This window comes from Sphaeramia orbicularis, unplaced genomic scaffold (genome assembly GCF_902148855.1).
Source record: "Sphaeramia orbicularis unplaced genomic scaffold, fSphaOr1.1, whole genome shotgun sequence".
Classification (NCBI taxonomy): Eukaryota; Metazoa; Chordata; class Actinopteri; order Kurtiformes; family Apogonidae; genus Sphaeramia; species Sphaeramia orbicularis.
In genome coordinates, this window is record NW_021941582.1 from 36123 (window position 1) to 63622 (window position 27500).

The 27500-nt window shown below is 39.4% G+C and overlaps 1 protein-coding gene across 1 annotated transcript in view; it reads right to left on the reverse strand.

The window, feature by feature from the left end:
- Window positions 1–27500, reverse strand: part of LOC115416257 (immunoglobulin superfamily member 8) — a gene marked incomplete at its 3' end in the record, with an annotated part of 97173 nt that overhangs the window by 35544 nt on the left and 34129 nt on the right. The window contains exons 4-7 of the mRNA XM_030130003.1: window positions 16899–17306; window positions 12366–12806; window positions 1773–1919; window positions 1470–1688 (exon numbers count right to left, since the gene is read on the reverse strand). Coding sequence (XP_029985863.1) covers window positions 1470–1688; window positions 1773–1919; window positions 12366–12806; window positions 16899–17306 — 1215 coding nt within the window. The remainder of the gene's footprint in view (window positions 1–1469; window positions 1689–1772; window positions 1920–12365; window positions 12807–16898; window positions 17307–27500) is intronic.

The window sequence follows — 27500 nt, forward strand, 5'->3', positions numbered from 1 at the left end:
CATATAGAGAGACAGAGAGACAGAGAGAGAGAGAGAGAGAGCGAGAGAGAGACAGAGAGAGAGACAGAGAGAGAGAGAAAGACAGAGAGAGACAGAGAGAGAGAGACAGAGAAAGAGAGAGAGAGAGAGAGAGAGAGAGAGAGAGAGACACAGAGACAGAGAGATACTGGTACTGAGGTCTGGTACTGTCTGTACCTCCTGGAACTACTGATCCAACAGTTGAATTTACATGAATATTCAACTTCAGAGCATCAGTTGTGTACAGATAACACGCCGCTTTCACTTGGTCTGTTATCTGTTCGCATTATAAGCTTTCAGCATGTGTATGTAAATATGTAAATAAAAAAAAAAAAATTAATTAAAAAAAAATGTACACCAATAGCACCATTAGACACTAGTGCAATTAGCGGTTAGGGTTAGGTTTAAGGTTAGGGATTAGCGTGATTAGCCGCTAGCGCAATTAGCGGTTATGGTTAGGTTTAAGGTTAGGGATTAGCGTGATTAGCAGCTAGCACAGTTAGCAGTTAGGTTTAGGGTTAAGGATTAGCACAATTAGCAGTTAGGTTTAGGGTTAAGGATTAGCACAATTAGCAGTTAGGTTTAGGGTTAAGGATTAGCACAATTAGCAGTTAGGGTTAGGGGTAGGGATTAGCGCAATTAGTGGCTATTGCAATTAGCAGTTAGGGTTAGGTTTAAGGTTAGGGAGTAGTGTGATTAGCAGCTAGCACGATTAGGGTTAGGTTTAGAGTTAAGGATTAGCATGATTAACGGCTAGCACAATTAGTAGTTAGGTTTAGGGTTAGGGATTAGCGTGATTAGCAGGTAGTGCAATTTGCAGTTTGTTTTAGGTTTAGGGATTAGCACGAATAGTGGCTAGCATGTTTAGGGTTAGAGATTAGCATGATTAGCGGGTAGTGCAATTAGCGGTTAGGTTTAGGGTTAGGGATTAGCATGATTAGCGATTAGGTTTGGAGTTAGGGATTAGCGCAATTAGTGGCTAGCACAATTATCAGTTAGCGTTAGGTTTAGGGTGAAGGATTAGTGCGATTAGCGGCTAGCACAATTAGCAGTGAGGTTTAGGGTTAGGGATTAGCGACAATTAGCAGCTAGCACAATTAGCAGTTAGGTTTAGGGCTAGGGATTAGCGCGATTAGCAGCTAGTGCAATTAGCAGTTAGGTTTAGGGTTAGGGATTAGCAGCTAGTGAAATTAGCAGTTAGATTTAGGGTTAGGGATTAGTGCAATTGCCAGTTACGGTTAGGTTTAGGGTTAGGGATTAGTGGGATTAGCGCAATTAGCGGCTAGTGTGAGTAGCGGTTAGGGTTAGCACGCCATCAAATGAGATTCAATAACACGCAAAAGGATGAAAATGTGTACGTATAACACGTAAATGCAATAAACTGGTGTCACCTACAACGCGATTTCATGAGGTCAGTTTTGAATATTTAAAATAAGTCGTCCATTCAGAGCGTGTCAGCACAGACAGGTCCGGGGTTAAAGGGTTAAAGTCCGTTCTGTTTGTTCGTACCTGTGTTCGCAGGAATCTCAGTTTGAAGGTGTCGGGCTGAACTCTGCTCAGCGCTATGGCTCCGCTCTGCAGCCTATCAGAGTAGGTCGACCCCGGTAACAGGTTGCCGTGGGCGTCCAGGGAGCCGACGGCGTTGGAGGTCTGGGGGTCGACGCCGATGCCTGCGGGCGAACGACAGGTTAAAAAAAAAAAAAAAAAAGAGAAGGACGCACAGATGAAAGCAGAGCAGAGGGGGCGGGACCTACCGGGGAGGGGTGTGTGCAGCCAGCTGACCCCCAGACGCCCCCCCAGGGGCAGATGGGTAATGTTGGAGACCCGACACACCAGTTCTGTGGGGTCGGCCGCCATCTTAGGGTTCACGACGGGGTCAAGGGTCAGTGTGAAGCTGGGCTCTGAAAGGAGGAAAGGGAAGAGTCAGAAAAAAAACGACAAAAGAAGGAAAAATAGTCCATAATATTTGGATTGTTTTAGTATGATGACATCACATCCTGAAATATAAATAAAAATAAGGAAATAAATAAATTTAACTCCATCCACAAAATTACACTTACACTCAATATTTTTGCACTTATTTATGTACATTTCTTTAATTATCATATTAATTAAATTTAGATTAGATTAAATAAAACTGAACTGATCTTTTAGGCACAGTCTTCAGGGAATGGAGGTTCAAAAGCAGCACAAACACCAAACACACACACAAGAAACAGCACAAGAGAAAAAAAACAAACAAAATAACAGAACTATAAAAGAATATATATATATATATATATATATATATATATATATATAATTACATAACTATACAAAAAAACAAAACAATAACATAACTATAAGAAAAAAATACAATAACATAACTATAAAAAACCAAAACAAATAACATAACTATAAAAAAGTAACAACTATAAAACAAAACAATAACTATATATATATATATATATATATATAGTCATAATTCAGATTTTTTTTTTTTTTTTAAGTCTACATTCTGAGGGAAAAAAGCTAAATTTGGAGAAAAAGTCATAATTTGGAGACCAAAGTCATAATTCTGAGAAAAAAAATCAAAATTCTGAGGAAAAAAAATCCAAATTTGGAGAAAAAGTCAGTATTTTGAGATCAAAGTCAGAATTCTGGGGGGAAAAAAGGTCAGAATTATGAGAAAAGTCTGAATTTTGAGATGAAAGTTTGAATTTTGAGGAAAAAAGTCAAAAGTTTGAGGAAATAAGGTCGAAAGTTTGAGGATAGAAGTCATAATTCTGAGATTACAGTCATAATTCTGGTTTTAAAAAAATTAAATTCCGAGGGAAAAAAAGCAAAATTTGGAGAAAAAAGTCATAATTTGGAGATCAAAGTCATAATTCTGAGAAAAAGAAATCAAAATTCTGAGGAAAAAAATCTAAATTTTCAGAAAAAAGTCATAATTATGAGCAAAGTCTGAATTTTGAGATTGAACTCTGAATTCTGAGGAAAGAAGTCAAAATTTTGTGAAAAGAAGTCAGAATTCTGAGATTGCAGTCATAATTCTGATGAAAAATTTAAACTCTGAGGGAAAAAAAATCAAAATTTTATAAAAAGTCATAACATATATATATATATATATATATATATATATATATATATATATATATATATATATATATATATATATATATGTATGTATGTATGTATGTATAAAAAACGCTCTTGCACATTGGAAAGAACTGACAGAAACAAGTGTTAGTGATAATAATAATCATCATCATCACTAAAAAATGTAATCATCCTCACATTTGTGATTGAATGGAAAAACCCACAGTTCACACTTCTGCTTTTACCACATTTAGTCAGTATGGGTACAGTTTTGGGCATATGTCCGATGGAAAAGTGCCTCATCGTGTGTGTGTGTGTGTGTGTGTGTGTGTGTGTGTGTGCAGTACCAGTGCAGTGGCTGAAGTGTTTTAAAGTCCACAGGATGGCTGTGGTTCCATGAACGCCTCAGGTTTGAGTCCAAACCCAACAACACAGATCTGAGGTCTGAGGTCCGAAAATAGAGACGGAGACGAAGCCAAGAGGACGAAAATAGAACTGAACAACACTTACATATGTGTGTGTGTGTGTGTGTGTGTGTGCGTGAGTGTGTGTGTCCTCCAGATTGAACCTTCACACGTCACTGAACAGGAAACACACACACACACGCAGACGTCCAACTGAGATGAACACACATACGTATAGAAGAACACCAGGGTGTGTGTGTGTGTGATGTCATTTGGACACACACACACACACACACACACACTCTCTGACTCAGACCGTCTCCATCTGTCATAAACTCACACTCTCCAATAATCCACACGTCACACTGACTGCAGGTTCACACACAGTTTTCAAGGTCAAATTCAAACACCTTTAAGGCTCATTTTCACCTTTAAGGCTCATTTTCACCTTTAAGGCTCATTTTCACCTTTAAGGCTCATTTTCAAAGTTAAGGCTCATTTTTCATCTTTCACCACCTCAAGATTTTTGGCTTAAGTCAAGATTTTTTTTGTTTTGCTTCATTCAAGATTTTTTTTTTGCTTAATTACAGATTTTTTTTGCCAAAGTTTTTTTTTTTGCTTACTTCAAGATTTTTTTTTCGTAATTCAAGATTTTTCTTGCTCAATTCAAGATTTTTTTTCTTGCTCAATTCGACATTTTTTTTGCTTAATTCAAGATATTTTTTTCTTGCTTAATTCAAGATTTTTTTTCTTGCTTAATTCAATTCAAGATATTTTTTTCTGCTTGATTCAAGATATTTTTTTTGCTTAGTTCAAGATTTTTTTTGCTTTTTTCAAGATGTTTTCACTAAATTCAAGATAGTTTTTGCTCATTCCAACATTAAGCCAAAACAGGGTGCACAGACCGTCGGTCTGGGACGACCGCTGACCTGCAGGTGTTTTGTGTTTGATCCACATTCATATGAGTTCTAGAAGTCAGAACCCTGTCAGTTCTATCAGTACTAGAACACAGAACTAGTACATACTGGTATGTGTTATTGATATTGGTGTGTGTTATTGATGGGTGTCTGATCGGTTCGCTGCACACGCTGGTGTTTAGCGCAGCGCTAACAGATAAGAACAGACTCCAGACCAACACAAGCTTTTATCAGTGTTTTTCTCTGGGAGTCAAAGGCAGGAGGAGGAAAAATAGGTCAGTGTCAATAACAACCAGCAGCGCTTTCATCTGACGCTCCGCATGTGTTCGTTAAGGAGACGAGCATGTGTTCGTTAAGGAGACGAGCATGTGTTCGTTAAGGAGACGAGCATGTGTTAGAGACGACAACAGACAGATGCTAACGCTAACGCTGCAGCGTTTATGGGAAGATTACAGCGTTTACGGCAGAATACACAAGTATGAAGAAGAAGAAGAAGAAGGAGGAGGAGGAGGAGGAGGAGGAGGAGGAGGAGGAGGAGGAGGAGGAGGAGGAGGATCAGAGTGTTTTCTCTCAAACCACCTACAGGTCTGGTGGATGTGAACAGATCTGACAGAAATGAAACTGTCAACAGTGAATGTCAGAGAAACACAAACAGACCAGACCAACAATAAAAAAACAAACAAACAAAAAAAAACTCAGATTTACAAGTGTTAGATGATTTATCTTGTTTTAAAAGTTAATTTCTTACTTTAAGTGTCCACACACCTGAAGACATGATTATTTCTAGATTAAAAAACCTGAATTCAACTAATCTGATCCAGTCAAATCATCTGGATGAATGGAATAATATTTCACTCATTTGAAGGACAATTTACCACAGACTTTTGATTGACCACATAAATCCTCACTGCAAATTATGGAAGAGGATTAGGGCCACTGGAAAAAAAAATTAACGTCCAATGTATTTTTTTTTCTTATAATTCTGAGAAAAGTCAGAATTCTGACTTTTTTCCCCTCAAAATTCAGACTTTTCTGAAAATTCTGACTTTTTATTCAAAATTCTGACTTTAATCTCTAGAAAATATGACTTTTTTCTTAAAATTTTTATTTTTTTCCCTCATATTTTAGATTTTTTAGTCTCAGAATTATGACTTTGATCTCCAAATTATGACTTTATTAAATTTTGATTGTTTCCCTCAGAATTTAAATTTTTATCAGAATTATGACTAATCTTAGAATGACTTTTTCTCTCAAAATTTTGACTTTTTTCCTCAGAATTCAGACTTCAATCTCAAAATTCAGACTTTTCTCATAATTCTGACTTTTCCCCCCAGAATTCTGACTTTAATCTCAAAATTCTGACTTTTTTTTCCTGAAGATTTTGATTTTTTTCCTCAGAATTTTAATTTTTTTTCTCCAAATTATGACTTTTTTCATAAACTTTTGATATTTTCCTCAGAATTTTGATTAATTTTCTCAGAATTATGACTTTGATCTCCAAATTATGACTTTTTTCTCCAAATCTTGATTTTTTTTCCTCAGAATTTAAATTTTAAAAAAAAATCATAATTATGACTGTAATTTTAGAATTATGACTTTTTTTCCTCAAAATTTTGACTTGTTTCTCAGAAATATATATACATATATATATATATATATACACATATATATATATACAAACACACACACACACATATATACACACACACACATATACACACACACACACACATATATATAAATAAAACCTTAATGTAATAATTTTTTTCCAGAGGCCCTAATCCTCTTCCATAGAAAACAACACATACATAAACATATATTTTCACATATATTTTCACATATATTTGAACAGATTGGATCTCCGTACATATCTACTCATTTATTTATATGTATTTTATACTTTTCTTCTGCACATTGCTTTCCTTGTTTCTAGTCAAATGTTCGTTTATATTAAATTTATGTTTAAATATGTTTGTGTTCAAATTGTACAACATGAACTCAGAAGAACTGAAGCCAAATTCACAAACATGGGAAATAAAAAGTGGATTCTGTTTTTTAGTGTTTTTATCTTATTTTTGACACTTTTTTTTTTTTTTACAGTGCTGGACGCTGTTTGTGGAGGTGACAGATCAATAATTAGTGGAGTGGGATCAGAGGAAACACACTGAATAAATGACGGGAACAACAGAACCGAAGCCACGCCCCCTCAGTGGAATGACACACGCATGAACTTTACGAGGTGTCATTGAATGCATCATTTACAGCGTCTGTCAATGATCCACAGTGTTGAATGTTTTACTACAGGACAAACATCTGAGTTCAGTCTGCTGGCATGTGTGGTCTGACAGGTGTGAACGCTTCTGGTAGAGCTACATGGAGCAGGGCTAACCCTTTAACCCCTTAACCTTTAACCCTTTAACCCCTTAACCTTTTAACCCCTTAACCTTTTAACCTTTAACCCTTTAACTCCTGACGTGTCAGCGCTGACGCACCTTCTGAATGTGTGATTTATTTAAATATTAACAAATTCAACTGTTTGTTCAACAGTTAAATTTCCAGTCCTGTTGATAGAATAGACCTTGTTCTTTCCATAAACATCTGAGCATGCTCAGTTCAAGCCCCTCCCCCTGTGGAATGGGGGGGGGTCAAACAGAGCAGTGAGTGAGACCAACTAACTATAAAAACAGACGCTTTGGGCTTTTTTTTGGCTTAATTCAAGATGTTTATGTTTAAGTCAAGATTAATTTTTTTTGCTTAATTCAAGATTTTTTTTGCATTTAAGTGAAGATTTTTTTTTCTTAATTAAAGATTTTTTTTGCTTAAGATTTTTTTTTTTGCTTAATTCAAGATGTTTTTACTTAATCCAAGATTGTTTTTACATTTAAGTGGAGATTTTTTTTTCTTTATTCAAGATTTTTTTTGCTTAGTTCAAGATGTTTTTACTGAAAGATTTTTTTGCATTTAAGATTTTTTTTTTATTTCAACATTTTTTTGGTTTTCCTTAGGTCAACATTTGTTTTTTTGCTTAATTCAAGATTTGTTTTCTTAATTCAAGATTTTCTTTGTTTAATTCAAGATTTTCTTTGCTTTATTCAGTATGTTTTTGCTTAATTCAAGATTTTTCTCTGAAGTCAAGCTTTTTTTTTGCTTAATTCAAGATTTTTTTTTGCTTGATTCAAGATTTTTTTCCTTAATTTAAGATGTCTTTGCTTTATTCAAGACGTTTTTGCTTAATTCAGGATTTTTTTTTTGTTTAAACATAATCTTCGTTGTGTTTTTTTTGTTTTTACTGTTTCCATGTTGTGGTGATTTTCCTGTATTTTTAGGTGAAAATGAGTCCAGATCCACCGGATTAAAGTTAGCCCCCCCCCCCCAGAAATAATCTGTCTGAATGCAGCTTTACTCCAACACACACACACACACACACGTGAAGGTGTCAAACTGTGCAGAAATGTGGTCTGGTATGAAAAACAAACGCACCCTCAGTGACAGTGACTCCAGCTGACACAACATGGAGTGTGTGTGTGTGTGTGTGTGTGTGTGTGTGTGTCTTTGTACTTTTTTCATGCACTTCCTGGTGGCACTGTGCATGTAGCAAAGCATCATGGGAAAACGGGGCAACCTCAAGGACACACATCAAAAGAATAACAACGAACTGGATGGATAACACACAAATACACACAAAAATACACAAATATATACACAAATACACACAAATATACACACATATACAAATACACACACAAACACACAGAAATATACACAAACGCACACAAACAGACACACACACAAATACAAATACCCAAATACATACACAAACAAATATGTACAAATACACACAAATATACACACAAACACATACAAATATACACACAAACATACACAAATACAGACAAATATACACAAACACACAAATATATACACAAACACACACACGAATACACACAAACAAATATACACACAAATATACACAAACACACACACAAACACACAAAAATATATACACAAACACACACAAATATACGCACAAACACACACAAATATATACACAAACACACACAAATATACACAGAAACACATACAAATATATACAAAAATATACACAAATACACACATATATACAGAAATACACACAAACATACAAATATACACACAAACATACACAAATATATACACAAATACACACACAAATATACACACAAACATATACAAATATATACAAAAATATAGACAAATACACACATATATACACAAATACACACACAAACACATAGAAATATACACACAAACATACACAAATATACACACAAATATACACAAACACGCACACAAATATACACACAAACACATTCAAATATACACACAAACATACACAAATACACACAAATATACATACAAACACACACAGATATGAGAACAGCCTGGTTCCCTCAGTCTGTGGAACACACACACAAATACACACAAACACACACACACACAAACACACACACAAACACACACAGTCTGAACAGTTCACATCAGAACCTCAGTTTCCTCTCATCTGTCGCACAGACGATCATCAACACATCTGATGTTACACACTGTGATATTTCAGCTGGTGTGTGTGTGTGTGTGTGTGTATTTCTAAATGTAACTCAGGTCCTGAAGGCTCAGACTGATGTCACCAGCTGGATTTAACTAAACTTATCGTTAGCCTCATTAGCATAATTAGCTAACTCCTACACAAATGGACCTCAGTCTGTGGACCCGTTGAATCCAGGTGTTTGTTTTCTAACAGGGGTCTGAGATAAAAAAAAAAAAATCGACTAATGTCAGAATATAGTCTCATATTATGGGATAGATATCCTACCGATTATTAATATTGACATTTAAACAGGACATGTTCCAGCTGTAGACATGATGTTCTTATTCAGTTTCATTAAAGGAAGTGTGTTTAAGGAGAACAATATAGGCCCAAGAACTGAGCCTTGAGGAACTCCATAAACTAACTGTGGAGAAGTTTTTCATAAAACTAATGATCAATATTTCACTAAAGTTTAATGGAAGATTGGTCTTCCTTAGATATGATGAAAGTAGATGGTTAGACGTGGAAGAAAATCATTATTTATTATTTCAAGGATTTTTAAAGCATTTTCAAGGATTTCAAGCACCCCAATGAACCCTGTAAAACGTAAACATTTTCAAGGATTTTTAAAAGGATTTTCAAGGATTTCAAGCACCCATATGAACCTTGTAAAATATTTTTAAAATTTCAAGGATTTTCAAGAATTTTTACAAGCATTTTTAAGGATGTCAAGCACCCGTATGAACCCTGTAAAACATATAAATTTTCGAGGATTTTCATTGATTTTTTAAGAGGATTTTCAAGGATTTCAAGCAACCCGATGAACCCTGTAAAATGTAAACATTTTCAAAGATTTTTTAAAAGGATTTTCAAGGATTTCAAGCACCCATAGGAACCCTGTAAAACGTTAACATTTTCCAGGATTTTGCCAGGATTTTTAAGGATTTCAAGCACCTGTACGAACCTTGTAAAACATAACAATTTTTAAGGATTTTCAAGGATGTTTTCAAGCATTTTCAAGGACGTCAAGCACCTGTATGAACCCTGTAAAACGTATAAATTTTCAAGGATTTTGAAGGATTTCAAACACACACACACACATATATATATATATATATATATATATATATATATATATATATATATATATGTGTGTGTGTGTGTGTGTGTGTGTGTATAAAGTCAAAATCTAAAGTACTGAAAAATGGCCAAAATATTCAGAGCACTAAGGGTTAAATATGTGGAAGTATTTCCAGTTTTCAGTTGACGATAACAGCACAGGGAAGTTTGAGACCACAGAGTGGGAAGGTCAGAGTAAAAAAAAAAACAATAGAAGAAGTGACGGAGGAAATGTCTTCAAAGTCACAAACAGAAAACACCAAGTGTGAGTCCTGAAGGTCAAAGACAGAAGAAACTGATAAACATCCAACAGACGTCTGTGGAAGGGGGAGTGGCTTTAACATCTGCGCTAAACTGGACCCATGTTTAATAAACACAGAAAAAACACCAGTGTGTCATGTGGGTTTTTCCACTGAATCACAAATATGATGATTTATTTAGTTATTATCACGAGATGACAGCAGAAGTCATTCTATAAAAATGAATGTACACATAGTGTTGATTTACAGATATATTCATTATTAGGCCTGTAACGGTACACGTACCGAACCGAACCGTTTGGGTACACACCTGTTCGGTTCGGTACACAGCTGTACCGAAACGGCACAGTCTGTTGAGAAAAAGAAAAAGGAACAAAAGACATTGTTTGATGCAGAACTTTAAATACGCGCAAGTGTCACATGGACATATTTAAGGACGCATACATTGACCCGAAATATGAAATAGCAGCTGATATAAGGTAAAAAAAAATAAATAAATATGATGAGAACCTGGAAGGAAGAGATTGAAGACCCTCCAACATCAGTACAGTCCAGTTTGGGATCACTTCAGGTCCCGGTGAAAGACAACAACGAGGAAAGAGACGGAGATAAGACGAACGCTGTGTGGCCCCTGGGAACTACGGTAGTTCTAAAACACACTAGTCTGTCTGTCTGTCTGTCTCACACACGCTGTATACCAGAGGAATAGAACTCGGAGTTGGACGTTGAAAGTACATAAAAATAAAGTTTCACTTTCGTTTCACGCCAGCGTTAGTTACGTTAGTTATGAACCGGACCGCGCACCCCCCCCCCCCCCCCCCCCCCCCCCGGCTCCGACCAAAACAAACAAACAAACAAACAAACCATCCCCCAGACAAATCGCACCTTGCGCACACACACATGCACACACACGTACACAAAGTGTCCTAAACAGTTTGTTCTCTGTCCTAAAATAAATAATTTGGTTCAGTTTGTTGTCAGTGTTTCTCTTCAGTTTGTTCAAACAGAATACCAGTTTACCCTCCTGTTAATGTTGAACTACATGCAGAATTTTTTTGTTGATATTTTTATGCAGAATGTGAACTGACAGAACTGTGATTAGATTTTTGTTGTTTGTTCAAAACTGCCTGTCAGGGAAAAGTGTTATACTAATGTTTAAAATACATTTAGTAATATTAATAATTTATTTTATTTTGTATTTGATTAATAGCAGCAGAATTATATTACTCCTGTTTTTCTATATTCTATTGTGTCCAAAAATTGGGGGAAAAATGTTCAAAAATTCAAATGTATTAAATACATTTTGAGGGGTTTTCTTTCTTCCCGTACCGAACCGAAAAAAAACGAACCGTGGCTTTGAAAACCGAAAACGTACCGAACCGAAAATTTTGTGTACCGTTACAGGCCTATTCATTATTATATATTCCCCCTCTATCTCGTACGAAATTCTAAAATTCTTCGGTTTCCTGTGTCCACACATACTTCTTCTTCTCTTGTCATAACGTACGTCAACATCCGTTTTTTTAAATTCACAACTAGTTGCGAAAAAAAGGTATTTCCATTGCAGTTTTATGCGATATACCATTTATGCTACATCCGAAAAACCACCTCTTGCCAGCACAAAAACTTTTAATGGAAAAATGAGACTTTTGGCAAAGTTGTCGTTTTTATTTCATGTGACTCTAGTTGCAAAAAAAAGATCTTTCTGTTGCAGTTTTGTGTGATATAGCATTTACGCTACGCCCAAAAATCCACCTCTTGCCAGCACAAAAAATTTTAATCGAAAAATGAGAGTTTTGGTGAAATTGTCATTTTTCCATTAGGCAAATTTTTATGCACAAGTTAAAAGTCAGAATAAATATTGGGACACATCATGTTTTGTCCCAATATTTATGTCCATATACTTTACAAACGGTGACTCTTTTCATCATATTTTGTGTTTATTTTAGTGTTTACTTCCTGTTTTCGAACTTTTATTTCTATTATATGTTAAAAGTGGACTCACTGATCTGCGTCACCGTCACCGTCACCGGTCCGGACATCTTCTCCGCCGCCATGTGCCACCTCCCTCCTCCTCCGGAGCTCCGCCCCCCCTTGTCAATGAAGGCTCGGACCCGGCACACGTAGGCGCCGGCGTCAGCCCCGCCCACCCCCCTCACCCCCAGCCTGAACTCTCCGGCCGCCGTCTTCTCCAGCGTGGCCTCCCCCCGCTTGACGGTGGCCCCGCCCCCTCCGGCGGCGGATGTGTTGGAGATCACCACGCCGCTGCGCTCCATGGTGATGATGTCACGGCCGTCGGCCAACCACGACACCTCCAGGGCCATGGGGGGGAGGTTGTCGACGGCAACGGAGCAGAGGAGGGTCAGGGTGTCGCCGGGGGAGATGAGGACGGAGGAAGAGGAGGGGGAGGAAGATGAAGAAGACGCCGTCACACTGAGAGACTGAGCTACGAAACAGAAGAAGAGAAAAGAAAGTAAGACAACGGGAAGATAAGGGAAAAATAAGGGAATATAAGAGAAAAATAAGGGAAAATAAGAGGAGGACGGAGGAAGAGGAGGATGAAGACACCGTCACACTGAGAGACTGAGCTACGAATTAGAAGAAGAGAAAAGAAAGTAAGGCAACGGGAAGATAAGGGAAAAATAAGGGAAAATAAGGGAAAAATAAGGGGACAATGGAGGAAGAGGATGAACAAGACGCCGTCACACAGAGACTGAGCTACGATTTAGAAGAAGACAAAATAAAGACAGTTATAGAGCTGGAAAAGTTAGGAAAGGACGGAAACATAAGGGAAAATAAGGGAAAAATAATGGAAAGAAGGGAAAAGAAGGGAAAAGAAGGGAAGAAAAGGGAAGAAGACCAACAAAGTCAGACAGTTAGAGCTGGAAGAGTTAGGTCAGGAGGAAAACAACAGGAAACATAAAGGAAAAGAAGGGAAAAGATGGGAAAAGAAGAGGAAATAAGGGAAGGGAAAAAAAGGGAAAGGAACAGAAAAGAAAAGAAGGGAAGATAAAGGAAAGGAAGGGAAAAGAAGGGAAGGGAAAAGAAGAGAAAAGAAGCGAAAAATGAGAAAAAAAAGGAAGGGAAAAATGGGAAGATAAAGGAAAGGAACTGAAGGGAAAAGAAGAGAAAATAAAGGAAGGGAAGGTAAGGTAAGGGAAAATAAGGGAAAGGTAAAGAAGGGAAGGGGAGGTAAAATAAGGTAGGGTTAGGCAAGAAAAGGTAAGGTAAAATAAGGAAAGGAAAAGGAAGTAGTATACACAAAATCACAGAATAACAGTTAAAATAAAGTGATAATAACAGTAGTCATAGCAACAATATACAAGTAATAAAATATAAGCAATCTAAGTATGTAAGTAATAATAATAATAATAATAATAATAACAATAATACTACTAATAATAAAAGCTGTGTGAGGCGTTGCCGACAGTCTGTTCTTTAAATCATGTCTTATTGGTTGCGTTTCTTCACTGTTTCCCCTTAAACTGTTCCAGTTCAACATGAGTAAATGTCAGAGCGTCTTTCCCAAAGCTGCTCCTCTGGTTCTGTCTGAACTCAACAAACAGACCCACATATTAAAAGTCCTGCAGAGTGGGGTCTCCAGTGACAACCCTGTGGGACCCCCTGTGTGGGCGGAGTCTGTCTGGAGTGGACGGCGCCACAAAGCCCAGTGTGTTGACCTTCCCTCAGCCTGGACGAGTCAATATGAAGACAGGGACGGGACACAAAGGAGCTGGATGTGTGCGCCGACACCTTCAACAGGATACGCTAAAACCAGACAGATAGCAGATACGGTCACCACGGCAACGGCGGCGCTGAGAGCCCGGTTGGATGTATGCTGAGGGGCGACCCGACGGAGGGAGAGAGAGAGAGAGAGCCCCAGAGAGGGTCAAGGAGCCTCTGGGACGAGCAAAGGTTTCCATGGGTACGGAGACAGTGGGACACTCTCCCACGTCCCCCCCCCCCCCCCCCCCACTCCATTCTGCTGCCTTCAGGGACACACTAAAACTTTAATAAGTCAAACACTAATATCTGAGCTGGGACACCACAGTCAAACCCACCAGATTCACATGAGCAGACTGAGGCACAGTTTACACCACAACCAACGCTCTGGGAAAACATGCAACATTTGATCCACAGCAGCGTTTTTGGGGGTTGAAAAGGCGAAAGAAAGTAACAGCACCTTTCAGAGTGGGAATCTGAAAAACACTCCAACATTATCAGTCATTACTACACATCGTTTTTCCAGCTTCCCGAAAAAATAACCGTTTTGGACATAAGAGGTTTCCACCCGACACCGACAACATTAATTCCTTTTCATATCTGATACAGATTCCAAACAGAGCCATTCAAGCCATCCAATGAAGAATCAGGTGCTTTTGGAGGATGTCCTGATTATGGAGGTACATCTGTGTCATCACATTTTGAATTATAAAAAGACATTCCATTTCTGGCACTGAATTTGTTTATGCACTCAAATTAAGTATCTGAATTTCTTTGTCTCTGAATTTTTTTATTCTAAATTTATGAACATAATGCAATTCAGAGACAAAAAAATTCAGATACTTAATTTTGGTGCAAAAAAATATTCAGATAGTTAATTTCAGTGCAAAAAAAAAAATTCAGATACTTAATTTCAACAAAAAAAAAAAAAAAAAAAAAAAAAAAATCAGTGCTAGAAATTCAATGGCTTTTTATAATTCAAAATCTGATGAGACAGATTTACTTCCATAAACGGTCACATGTTTCTTAGCAGCGGCGTGACCACTGCTAAGAAACATGTGACCGCTGCTAAGAAACACGTGTCCGCTGTTAAGAAACACGTGACCACTGCTAAGAAACATGTGACCGCTGCTAAGAAACATGTGACCGCTGCTAAGAAACATGTGACCGCTGCTAAGAAACATGTGACCGCTGTTAAGAAACACGTGACCGCTGTTAAGAAACATGTGACCGCTGCTAAGAAACATGTGACCACTGCTAAGAAACACAGCGGTCACATGTTTCTTAACAGCGGTCACATGTTTCTTAGCAGCGGTCACGTGTTTCTTAACAGCGGACACGTGTTTCTTAGCAGCGGTCACGTGTTTCTTAGCAGCGGTCACGTGTTTCTTAGCAGCGGTCACGTGTTTCTTAACAGCGGTCACGTGTTTCTTAGCAGCGGTCACGTGTTTCTTAGCAGTGGTCACGTGTTTCTTAACAGCGGTCACGTGTTTCTTAGCAGCGGTCACATGTTTCTTAACAGCGGTCACATGTTTCTTAGCAGCGGTCACATGTTTCTTAGCAGTGGTCACATGTTTCTCAACAGCGGACACGTGTTTCTTAGCAGAGGTCACATGTTTCTTAGCAGCGGTCACGTGTTTCTTAACAGCGGTCACGTGTTTCTTAACAGCGGTCACATGTTTCTTAACAGCGGTCACATGTTTCTTAGCAGCGGTCACATGTTTCTTAACAGCGGTCACGTTTCTTAGCAGCGGTCACATGTTTCTTAGCAGCGGTCACATGTTTCTTAACAGCGGTCACATGTTTCTTAGCAGCGGTCACATGTTTCTTAGCAGTGGTCACATGTTTCTTAACAGCGGTCACGTGTTTCTTAGCAGCGGTCACATGTTTCTTAGCAGTGGTCACATGTTTCTTAACAGCGGTCACGTGTTTCTTGGCAGCGGTCACATGTTTCTTGGCAGCGGTCACATGTTTCTTAACAGCGGTCACATGTTTCTTAACAGCGGTCACATGTTTCTTGGCAGCGGTCACATGTTTCTTGGCAGCGGTCACATGTTTCTTAACAGCGGTCACGTGTTTCTTAACAGCGGTCACATGTTTCTTAGCAGTGGTCACATGTTTCTTAACAGCGGTCACGTGTTTCTTAGCAGCGGTCACATGTTTCTTAACAGCGGTCACATGTTTCTTAACAGCGGACACATGTTTCTTAGCAGCGGTCACATGTTTCTTAGCAGTGGTCACATGTTTCTCAACAGCGGACACGTGTTTCTTAGCAGAGGTCACATGTTTCTTAGCAGCGGTCACGTGTTTCTTAACAGCGGTCACGTGTTTCTTAACAGCGGTCACATGTTTCTTAACAGCGGTCACATGTTTCTTAGCAGCGGTCACATGTTTCTTAACAGTGGTCACGTTTCTTAGCAGCGGTCACATGTTTCTTAGCAGCGGTCACATGTTTCTTAACAGCGGTCACATGTTTCTTAACAGTGGTCACGTTTCTTAGCAGCGGTCACATGTTTCTTAGCAGCGGTCACGTGTTTCTTAGCAGCGGTCACATGTTTCTTAGCAGTGGTCACATGTTTCTTAACAGCGGTCACATGTTTCTTAGCAGCGGTCACATGTTTCTTAGCAGTGGTCACATGTTTCTTAGCAGCGGTCACATGTTTCTTAGCAGCGGTCACATGTTTCTTAGCAGTGGTCACATGTTTCTTAACAGCGGTCACATGTTTCTTGGCAGCGGTCACATGTTTCGTAACAGCGGTCACGTGTTTCTTAACAGCGATCACATGTTTCTTAGCAGCGGTCACATGTTTCGTACCTGTGGCAGTAACCGTCACCGTGCCCATCTCTTTGGTACTTTCTACGATCTTCACCCAGGTTCCTCCGCTCTCGTGGGTCCACTCCGTGCCGTTACACTCATAAGTTCCGTCATCGGACATGGTCACTCTGGAGATCACCAGGTCGAACGCTCCGTTTTTTCCGGGGACCAATCGGATTCCTCCATCGGCGTACCGTCGGGCGTACTTGGAGCCCGTGGTGACCCCCCCCTGAGGGCCGAACGATAACACCTCCTCTGTCACGGAGCCCTTCTTTAAGGACCAGCTGACGGACAGGTAGGTGGGCTGGCTCAGCTCCCGGGTCACGTTACAGGACAGAGTGATGTCACTTCCTTCTGGGACGACGGCCGGGGGCGTGGCCGGTGACACTTTAAGGGTGTGGGGGATAACTGGAAAAAAGAAGAAGAAAAGAAACACCTTATTTACATTTATGTTTATGGAAGGACTGCTTGTGTCATCTCACATCATAAATAAACATTCATCGTATTTGTGATTTTATGGAAAAACCCACATGACACACTTCTGGTTTTTAGACACTTAGTAAATATCGGTAAAGTTTTGCGCAGATGTCCGATAGAAAAGCGACTAATGAGTTCATGGAACAGCGTCCATGATTGGCTCTGGGACAACAACATGTTCTCACTGCTGATTGGCACAGGAAAAATGAGAGCATGTGATTGGCTCTGTGGACATAGACACGCCCATATTTACTCCCACAGTACTGTGGACGTAGACAGAGCCAAGATATGTGGGTGTGTAAGGTCTACGAAAAAAAATGTAATTAAAAAAATGTAATCTGATCCACTTTATGTAAACAAATATTTAAACAGCCAGAACATTTTCAAAGTGCTGCACATCATAAAAACAAGAGAACAGTTGACAGAAATACACTAAAAACAACAAATAAGTACATCCAGCCTTTTATCCCAGAAAGTTTTGTCTGTTAACACACCTGGATTGCTGTCCTTGCCTGAGGAAACACTGGAGAGTTTTGCCCTGGTTGATGCGAGGACACTTGGTCGAGTTTTCTCCCAAGTAAACCCAACAACCTGCCTTTTAGATCCAATTCCTACATCACTTTTAAAGACATTTTATGGCTTCTTTGAGGAACAGATTTTAAACATCATGAATTGCTCTCTTCAGACGGGTGTCTTCCCCACCGCCTTTAAAACGGCGGTGGTGAAGCCCCTTCTGAAGAAGAGCAACTCAGACCCCAACATTCTTAATAATTACCGACCTGTATCCAACTTACCGTTTTTAAGTAAAATTTTAGAAAAACTGGTTTTTAACCAAGTTACTGACTTTTTAATCAGAAATAACATTTTAGAGAAACATCAGTCTGGTTTTAGGAGGAACCACAGTACCGAGACAGCACTTTTAAAGATTTTAAACGACATCAGGTGGAATTTTGATAATAAAAAGCTCACAGTGTTGGTTCTACTGGATCTAAGCGCCACTTTTGATACGGTAGACCATCACGTTTTATTAAATAGACTCAGACACCTAGTCGGCTTCTCCGGTACTGTTTTTAACTGGTTTTGTTCTTATCTCACAGACCGATGCTTTTATGTAAGTATGGATACATGTTCCTCAGGAACACATGAAATTGGATGTGGGGTTCCCCAAGGTTCAATTTTAGGTCCACTTCTTTTTAATCTGTACATGCTTCCCCTTGGGGACGTCATCAGGAGACACGGCATCAGCTTCCATAGTTATGCTGATGATACACAGCTATACATCGCTGTGTCTCCTGATGACACAGGGCCAGTTGATGCCCTTTTTAACTGCATTGTAGACATCAAGTCATGGATGGCAGAGAATTTCCTACAGCTCAACCAGGACAAAACTGAGGTTTTAGTTATAGGTCCTGAAGGCCAGACAGAGAAACTTTTGCCAAAACTAAAAGATCTTAAACCAACACAATCAGTAAAAAATCTGGGCGTGATTCTTGACTCTGAGCTGAATTTTATCCCACATATCAAAAATATAACAAAAACAGGTTTTTATCACCTTAAGAACATAGCCAGAGTCCGCCCGTTTCTCTCTCAGGCCAGTACGGAGGTGCTAATGCATGCTTTTATTTCCTGTCACTTAGATTACTGTAATGCCCTGCTCTCTGGTCTTCCCAAAAAGAGTATTTTAAATCTCCAATTACTACAAAACTCAGCCGCATGCATGCTGACAAGGACCAGAGGGCGGGAGCACATGACACCGGTTTTAGAGTCGCTGCATTGGCTCCCCGTACGCTTCAGGATCGATTTTAAGGTTCTCTTGCTGGTTTTTAAATGTCTTAACGGCCTTGCGCCCTCCTATTTATCTGATCTGCTTTTACCATATCAACCCTCGCGGACCCTGAGGTCCTCCGGCACTGGCCTTTTAACCATGTCAAAACCCAGAACAAAAACCCAGGGTGAGGCAGCATTTAGCCACTATGGCCCCCACCTGTGGAACAGCCTGCCGGAGAGCCTCAGGACTGCACAGACTGTTGGTATTTTTAAAAGAAGATTAAAGACACACCTTTTTAATCAGGCTTTTAACTAATTTTTTAAACTCTTCTTGTTCTTATTTTGTTTTATTTATCACTGATACTTTATCTATTCTATTTTATTTATAATCTTACGTATTTTACTCTTGGTACTGTATTTATTTTATTTATTCTTAGTCCTATGTTCTGCTTTTAGTCTTTAGCTTTTAACACCAGTGTTTCCTCAGGGGGTCCTCCACACTGGGAGCTGTGTCTGCTCTGCTAGTGGGGGTACTGTCCTTGGGTCCCTTTGGCCCGGCCGGCTGGGGGTCCTCCCTTCGATGTGGGGGTCCACCTGTCTGTCGGAGTCGGGGGGCCTGGGTGCCGGTCCCCCCGATGGCACGGCCTGCGGCTCCTCCCAGTGTGGACGGCCCCAAAGGGGGCGTTTCCTTGATCCTCAGTGCCATGCCATGTCTCCCTGTTGTGTGCGTGTGTGTGCGTGTGTGTGTGGGCGTGTGTGTGTGTGTGTGTGTGTGTGTGTGTGTGCGTGTTTAGTATGGAGGGTGGGAGGGAGGGGTTTTTTTTGTAAATGTTTTTCTGTTTTTATTGTGTAATTGTTTTTAATTCTGTAAAGCACTTTGTGTTGCATCTGTGCATGAAAAGCGCTTTATAAATAAAGGTTGATTGATTGATTGATTGATAAAACTACAATAATACTGCAAATAAAACCATAAAATCAAATAGTTAAATGTGATAAAATATGTTTTATCTGTTTATCTGATTTTGTAACTTTTTTGTTTGTTGTTTTTGTTTTTCTCATGCCCATACTTTGTACTGCTTCCCTGCTTTTAATGTTTTACATAAAGCACTTTGAATTGTCTTATAAGTGAAATGTGCTCTAGAAATAAACCTGCCTTACCAAATAAAAATGAATAAATAAATAAATACAGACAAAGGACCACACAACTCATGCGGAAAAAAAAAAAATATATATATATATATATATATATATATATATATATATATATATATATATATATTAGGGATGTCTGATAATATCGGCCCACCTATATTATTGGCCCGATATTGGCATAAAAATGTAATATTGGTGAATATCAGTATCAGTTTTTTTGCCTATTATTAAAACCGATAAAATAATGCTTTGATTTCACGGGCATTTACCAACGCGTTTGTAGCTGAAAGAAATGTGCAGTTTTCAAAACTGTACAGTAGAGTTACCACACTGTAACAGACTCATGGAGGGAGGGAGAGAAAATACATAAATATGGCATTTTTTCCACAAATTAACTCTTTCTTCGCCAATGACCAGATTTTCCGTCACTCCGTGTTTTCACTGTTATACTGTAGTTGGAGCTGTTGTGGATCGTGTGAATTACTTTCCTTTGTCCAAAAACACACAATTAAGCAGCTTTTTCGGAAAAATGACGGACCGGGTTTAATGTTTTCACACTGGAGTCTCCGTATCCCATGGCAACGCATCCAGCGTCAGTCACTGAATGAGGAAATGCAGACTGTGCAGGAACCGCACACAGTTTCAAAAACCTTAAAGATGATTATGGAGACAGAGTCTGACAGTTCAGTATATGATGGAGCTACAGAAGAACCATTAGAGACAGGAACGGAGAAATAGAAGGTGAGGGAGACGAACACAGAACACAGAAACACGGAGCGGCTCAGGTCTGACACAAAGTGGTGGTCGGGAGGGGGGGCACGGAGCGACACGGAGACAATGACAGACAGGAGGAAGAGAGAAGAGACATTTGTAGAGGACATTCAAGGAGAAGACAGACACACAGACATGGGACAGACAAAGGACAGCTAGTGTTCATCTGTTAGAGTGAGTTCAGATTCAGACTGAGGACACAGAACAGATTCAGCTGGAGAATGTCAGCAGGACACAGGGAAGACACTGTGGGATTTGGCTTTAGTAGGAAAGAAATACATACATATATTCATACACAGATAAATAACTAGATGTCCATATAATTATTCACAGATCAAACACAGCAGCTGGTCCAACAGGAGGACCTGGTCCAACAGGAGGACCTGGTGCAGCCAAGGAAAGGCCAGATATCTACAGGATTTAGTGCATTCGTTTCTTTTTTTTTTCTTGAAAATGAGGAATATTGAAGTGTTTATACCAAAAAACTAAACTACTATGTGCTAAACTTATAACTGATGTATGTAAATGTGTAAAGTTTAGAAGGAACCTGGTGCTTTAGAAGATGTTTGGTCTAAAGTTTGGTGTAGATTCCTCTAATATTTTGTGGAATGATGGGATATCTTAGAACTGTTTGTTATTATTGTTGTTATTATTTTATTTTGTGATTTTGAATACAGTGTTACTGTTGGTAAATGACAAAGAGTCAAAAATGTAAATAGGAAATCAATTTTATCTTGAAAATCAATATCTTTGGAAAAAAATGCAGTTTTCTCAGTTTTTTGCTCAAAATTGTTTTTTTTTCCTGAAAATGACCAATATTCAAATGTTCATATCTCTCGAACAAATGAAGATAGAATAAAATCGTTTCTTGTGTTTAAAAGTTGAAGTTCTGTTCTTTCTTTTGATGTATTCAGTGTTCACATACTCCTAACACAACATTTTCAGTCAGCCCCCAAAGATTAGTGAAAATGACCAAAAAGGCTGGCGCTGGCTACCACCTCAGTGGAAAATGTTCTGGAGGGAAAGAGTTCAGCTGAAGTATGTGTTCTGTGCACAGACAGAGTTTACATTTAAAAGCCTTGTTGCATTTGAGAATCCATCCAATGGGGCATCACAATAAAATTAAGCATGATGTGTTAATTCCATGACAGGAGATATGTGATGTTACCTAAACTTAGTTTAATATCCCACATAAATCGGCAGCGGTATCAGTAGATATCGGAATCAGAAATTAAGCGTTGGACAATATCGGCATATTGGTTTTTGGCAAAAAAGCCAATATCAGACATCCCTAATACACACACACACACATATATATATATATATATATATATATATATATATATAAATTTAAAAATAAAAAAAGAACAAGTCCCAGGAACAAAAAACTCAAATAAAAACCCCAGGTGTAAACCCTGATGTTGTCATTGTTTACTTTAGTTTTTCAGACTCCTCCTCTCATGTGTGTGTTTATATTTATATTTTTCTTCTCTTGTTGTTCCTCCAGTTGAATGCATGTTCTTAACGCTGTTCAGCAGAACCTGGTTTACAGTAAAAAGCACAAACAGAACACAGGTTTGGTTTGTTTTTGGCTCCTCTCCTGGAAAAGCGTTTGTCGTTGTGATGTAAACAGACACAGTTGAAACTGTTCCTCGGACGTCCATCCTCCTGCAGACGTACGTTCTAATGCTAACACTGGATCTAAATATTATTGTCATCTGTGGGACTGTTTAGTTCCACTATAAGCCCCTCCCCCTATAACCATGACTGTGTTCCACTAGTGTAAACACACTGACATGGACACTTTATATCCTGACAGAGTTTATCCTTTAAACCGTTTATTCACAACACACAGAGTCTGGAAAGAAAAGAAAGGCCCCATTTAAGACTGTATTTAACTCCAGTTATTTCCATGGATGAAGAGTTTTAGTGAATCAGCAGGAATTAAACAGATTAGATTATTAGGTTAAAGGTGCACGTTTGGTCTGTAAGGGTTAAAGGTGCACGTTTGGTCTTTAAGGGTTAAAGGTGCACGTTTGGTCTTTAAGGGTTAAAGGTGGACGTTTGGGTCTTTAAGGGTTAAAGGTGGACGTTTGGGTCTTTAAGGGTTAAAGGGGGACGTTTGGGTCTTTAAGGGTTAAAGGGGGACGTTTGGGTCTGTAAGGGTTAAAGGTGGACGTTTGGGTCTGTAAGGGTTAAAGGTGGACGTTTGGGTCCGTAAGGGTTTAAGGTGGACGTTTGGGTCCGTAAGGGTTTAAGGTGGACGTTTGGGTCCGTAAGGGTTAAAGGTGGACGTTTGGGTCCGTAAGGGTTAAAGGTGGACGTTTGGTCTGTAAGGGTTAAAGGTGAACGTTTGGGTCTGTAAGGGTTAAAGGTGGACGTTTGGGTCTGTAAGGGTTTAAGGTGGACGTTTGGGTCTGTAAGGGTTTAAGGTGGACGTTTGGGTCTGTAAGGGTTTAAGGTGGACGTTTGGGTCTGTAAGGGTTAAAGGTGGACGTTTGGGTCTGTAAGGGTTAAAGGTGGACATTTGGTCTGTAAGGGTTAAAGGTGGACGTTTGGGTCTTTAAGGGTTAAAGGTGAACGTTTGGTCTGTAAGGGTTAAAGGTGGACGTTTGGGTCTTTAAGGGTTAAAGGTGGACGTTTGGGTCTTTAAGGGTTCAAGGTGGACGTTTGGGTCTGTGAGGGTTAAAGGTGGACGTTTGGTCTGTAAGGGTTAAAGGTGAACGTTTGGTCTGTAAGGGTTAAAGGTGGACGTTTGGGTCTTTAAGGGTTAAAGGTGGACGTTTGGGTCTGTGAGGGTTAAAGGTGGACGTTTGGTCTGTAAGGGTTAAAGGTGAACGTTTGGTCTGTAAGGGTTAAAGGTGGACGTTTGGGTCTGTAAGGGTTAAAGGTGGACGTTTGGGTCTTTAAGGGTTCAAGGTGGACGTTTGGGTCTGTGAGGGTTAAAGGTGGACGTTTGGTCTTTAAGGGTTAAAGGTGGACGTTTGGTCTTTAAGGGTTCAAGGTGGACGTTTGGGTCTTTAAGGGTTAAAGGTGGACGTTTGGTCTTTAAGGGTTAAAGGTGGACGTTTGGTCTTTAAGGGTTCAAGGTGGACATTTGGGTCTTTAAGGGTCAAAGGTGGACGTTTGGTCTTTAAGGGTTAAAGGTGGACGTTTGGTCTTTAAGGGTTAAAGGTGGACGTTTGGGTCTTTAAGGGTTAAAGGTGGACGTTTGGTCTTTAAGGGTTAAAGGTGGACGTTTGGTCTTTAAGGGTTAAAGGTGGACGTTTGGTCTTTAAGGGTTAACGCTGTGTGTGTTGTTTGTTCTGATGTCTATATTTTGGATTAACCTCCCCGTCGTCGTTGCTGCTGTGTTCGTCATCAGTGTCTAATGTCTTTGCTCGTTTCCCGTCGTGACAGATGTAGACTTGTGTTGCTGTTGCTGTTGTTGCTCTTGTTGTCATTGTTAGTGTGAATCAAAGCTGAACTTCCCTCCAGTAAATCCAGCAGCGACGACTTCCCCTATTTTTAATTTCCTCTGACTGAGCGACTCAGAAACTTTATCTGTGTCGTTAAAAAGAGGGAAACGAAAACACGATACGGTAAAGAACGGCTCAGTGGGACAGAACCGCACAGAGGGAACAAGAACCCACAGAACCTGAGAGTTGACCCTGAGGAACACCAGCAGTCCTGGGGGTGCGTTTGATTTACACACAGGCACAAACACCGTTCCCCCTCCTTCAACCGGAAACTGCATTTAAGATCCACCTTTAACCTTACAGACACAAATGTCCACCTTTAACCTTACAGACACAAACGTCCACCTTTAACCCTTACAGACACAAACGTCCACCTTTAACCCTTACAGACACAAATGTCCACCTTTAACCTTACAGACACAAACGTCCACCTTTAACCCTTACAGACACAAACGTCCACCTTTAACCCTTACAGACACAAATGTCCACCTTTAACCTTACAGACACAAACGTCCACCTTTAACCCTTATAGACACAAATGTCCACCTTTAACCTTACAGACACAAACGTCCACCTTTAACCCTTACAGACCCAAACGTCCACCTTTAACCCTTACAGACCCAAACGTTCACCTTTAACCCTTACAGACACAAATGTCCACCTTTAACCTTACAGACACAAACGTCCACCTTTAACCCTTACAGACACAAATGTCCACCTTTAACCTTACAGACACAAATGTCCACCTTTAACCCTTATAGACACAAACGTCCACCTTTAACCTTACAGACACAAACGTCCACCTTTAACCCTTACAGACCCAAACGTCCACCTTTAACCCTTAAAGACCCAAACGTCCACCTTTAACCCTTACAGACCCAAACGTCCACCTTTAACCCTTAAAGACCCAAACGTCCACCTTTAATCCTTACAGACACAAACGTCCACCTTTAACCCTTACAGACCCAAACGTCCACCTTTAACCTTACAGACACAAACGTCCACCTTTAACCCTTAAAGTCCCAAACGTCCACCTTTAACCCTTACAGACACAAACGTCCGCCTTTAACCCTTACAGACCCAAACGTCCACCTTTAACCCTTACAGACCCAAACGTCCACCTTAAACCCTTACAGACCCAAACGTCCACCTTTAACCTTACAGACCCAAACGTCCACCTTTAACCCTTACAGACACAAATGTCCACCTTTAACCTTACAGACACAAACGTCCACCTTTAACCCTTACAGACACAAATGTCCACCTTTAACCTTACAGACACAAACGTCCACCTTTAACCCTTACAGACCCAAACGTCCACCTATAACCCTTACAGACCCAAACGTCCACCTTTAACCCTTACAGACCCAAACGTTTACCTTTAACCCTTAAAGACCCAAACGTCCACCTTTAACCTTACAGACCCAAACGTCCACCTTTAACCCTTAAAGACCCAAACGTCCACCTTTAACCCTTACAGACACAAACGTCCACCTTTAACCCTTAAAGACCAAAGTAAAGAGCAAAGTACTCCAAAAATGATCATTTCATAACGTCCAGATCACTGTAGCATTAGCACACACAAAATAAAGGCATTAACCACAGGATAGCAGACACGCTAACTTAGCATGTTAGCATTAGCAAACACAATCAGGCATTAACCGCAGGATAGCAGACAGGCTAACTTGGCATGTTAGCATTAGCACACACAATAAGGCATTAACCGCAGGATAGCAAACTGGCAAACTTAGCATGTTAGCATTAGCACAGATGCTAAACTCATTAACCCTTAGTGGTCTTAGTGTCCTCCTTTAAGTCATGAATAATAACTTTATTTAACTACCCTCCTAACGATCACATGACTTCATCTGACAACCTGAAGCAAACACCACCAGGTTCAACTAAGATAAAACCCACCGATAACAACATTTGTGCTAACGGTACCTTATCGTAAAAACTCCATCATTCTAGTTATAGTGGTACAATCTGAACAGCTGGACCGGTCAAACTAGCGTACTTTCTGGACTATAGGCCACACCTGAATATAAGCCACACCCACCAAAGTTTTAAAAAAAAACATATTTGTACATATATAGGCCACACCTGAATATAAGCCACACCCACCAAAGTTAAAAAAAACCCATTTGTACATATATAGGCCACACCTGAATATAAGCCACACCCACCAAAGTTTAAAAGAAAAACATATATGTATATATATATAGGCCACACCTGAATATAAGCCACACCCACCAAAGTTTAAAAGAAAAACATATATGTATATATATAGGCCACACCTGAATATAAGCCACACCCACCCAATTTTAAAAGACAAACATATTTGTACAAATATAGGGTTAGGGTTATAAATAACGTAATAACGGCCGATAACATAATAACTCCGATACAAATCGCAGACTCTCAATCGATAATTGTGACACGCCCTTACCCCTTAGCCCCCACCCCTTCACCTGGAGGGGGAGGGGCTTGAGGGGGTGAACTGTGATTGGACCTGAGCTGCGTTCATAGTTTCCGCAGCTAACGTACGTTTGGATTTGTCGTGTATGTAAAATAAAACCACGTCTGTTTTCGTTTCCCGAATCGAGGCTTTGACTTCTGCCGACGTCTGCAGGCAAAAAAACCCAAAAAAAACAAAAACTGCAGCTAAAAAAGAAGAAGGCGTAGAATTGCGTATTCAGCGTTTTCCTTTGAATTAACTGGGTTGCCTGCTCTCACATATTCCACTTTAATTAAACACAAACACTTGTTTATATTTAACCCTTTAACGTCCACTTCTACTTTTATGTCAGTTCTCTAATGACACGTTCTCTCCATAAAACCTTTATTTAAGACATTTATCAACATTCATTCTATATTATCCTCTGTTTTTTGTGTTTTTCTCACTATAAATCATGTATTCTCCTGTATTTAATTTAGACATTGGTTAAAACAGAGTAAATTCAAAGGTTATTTTATC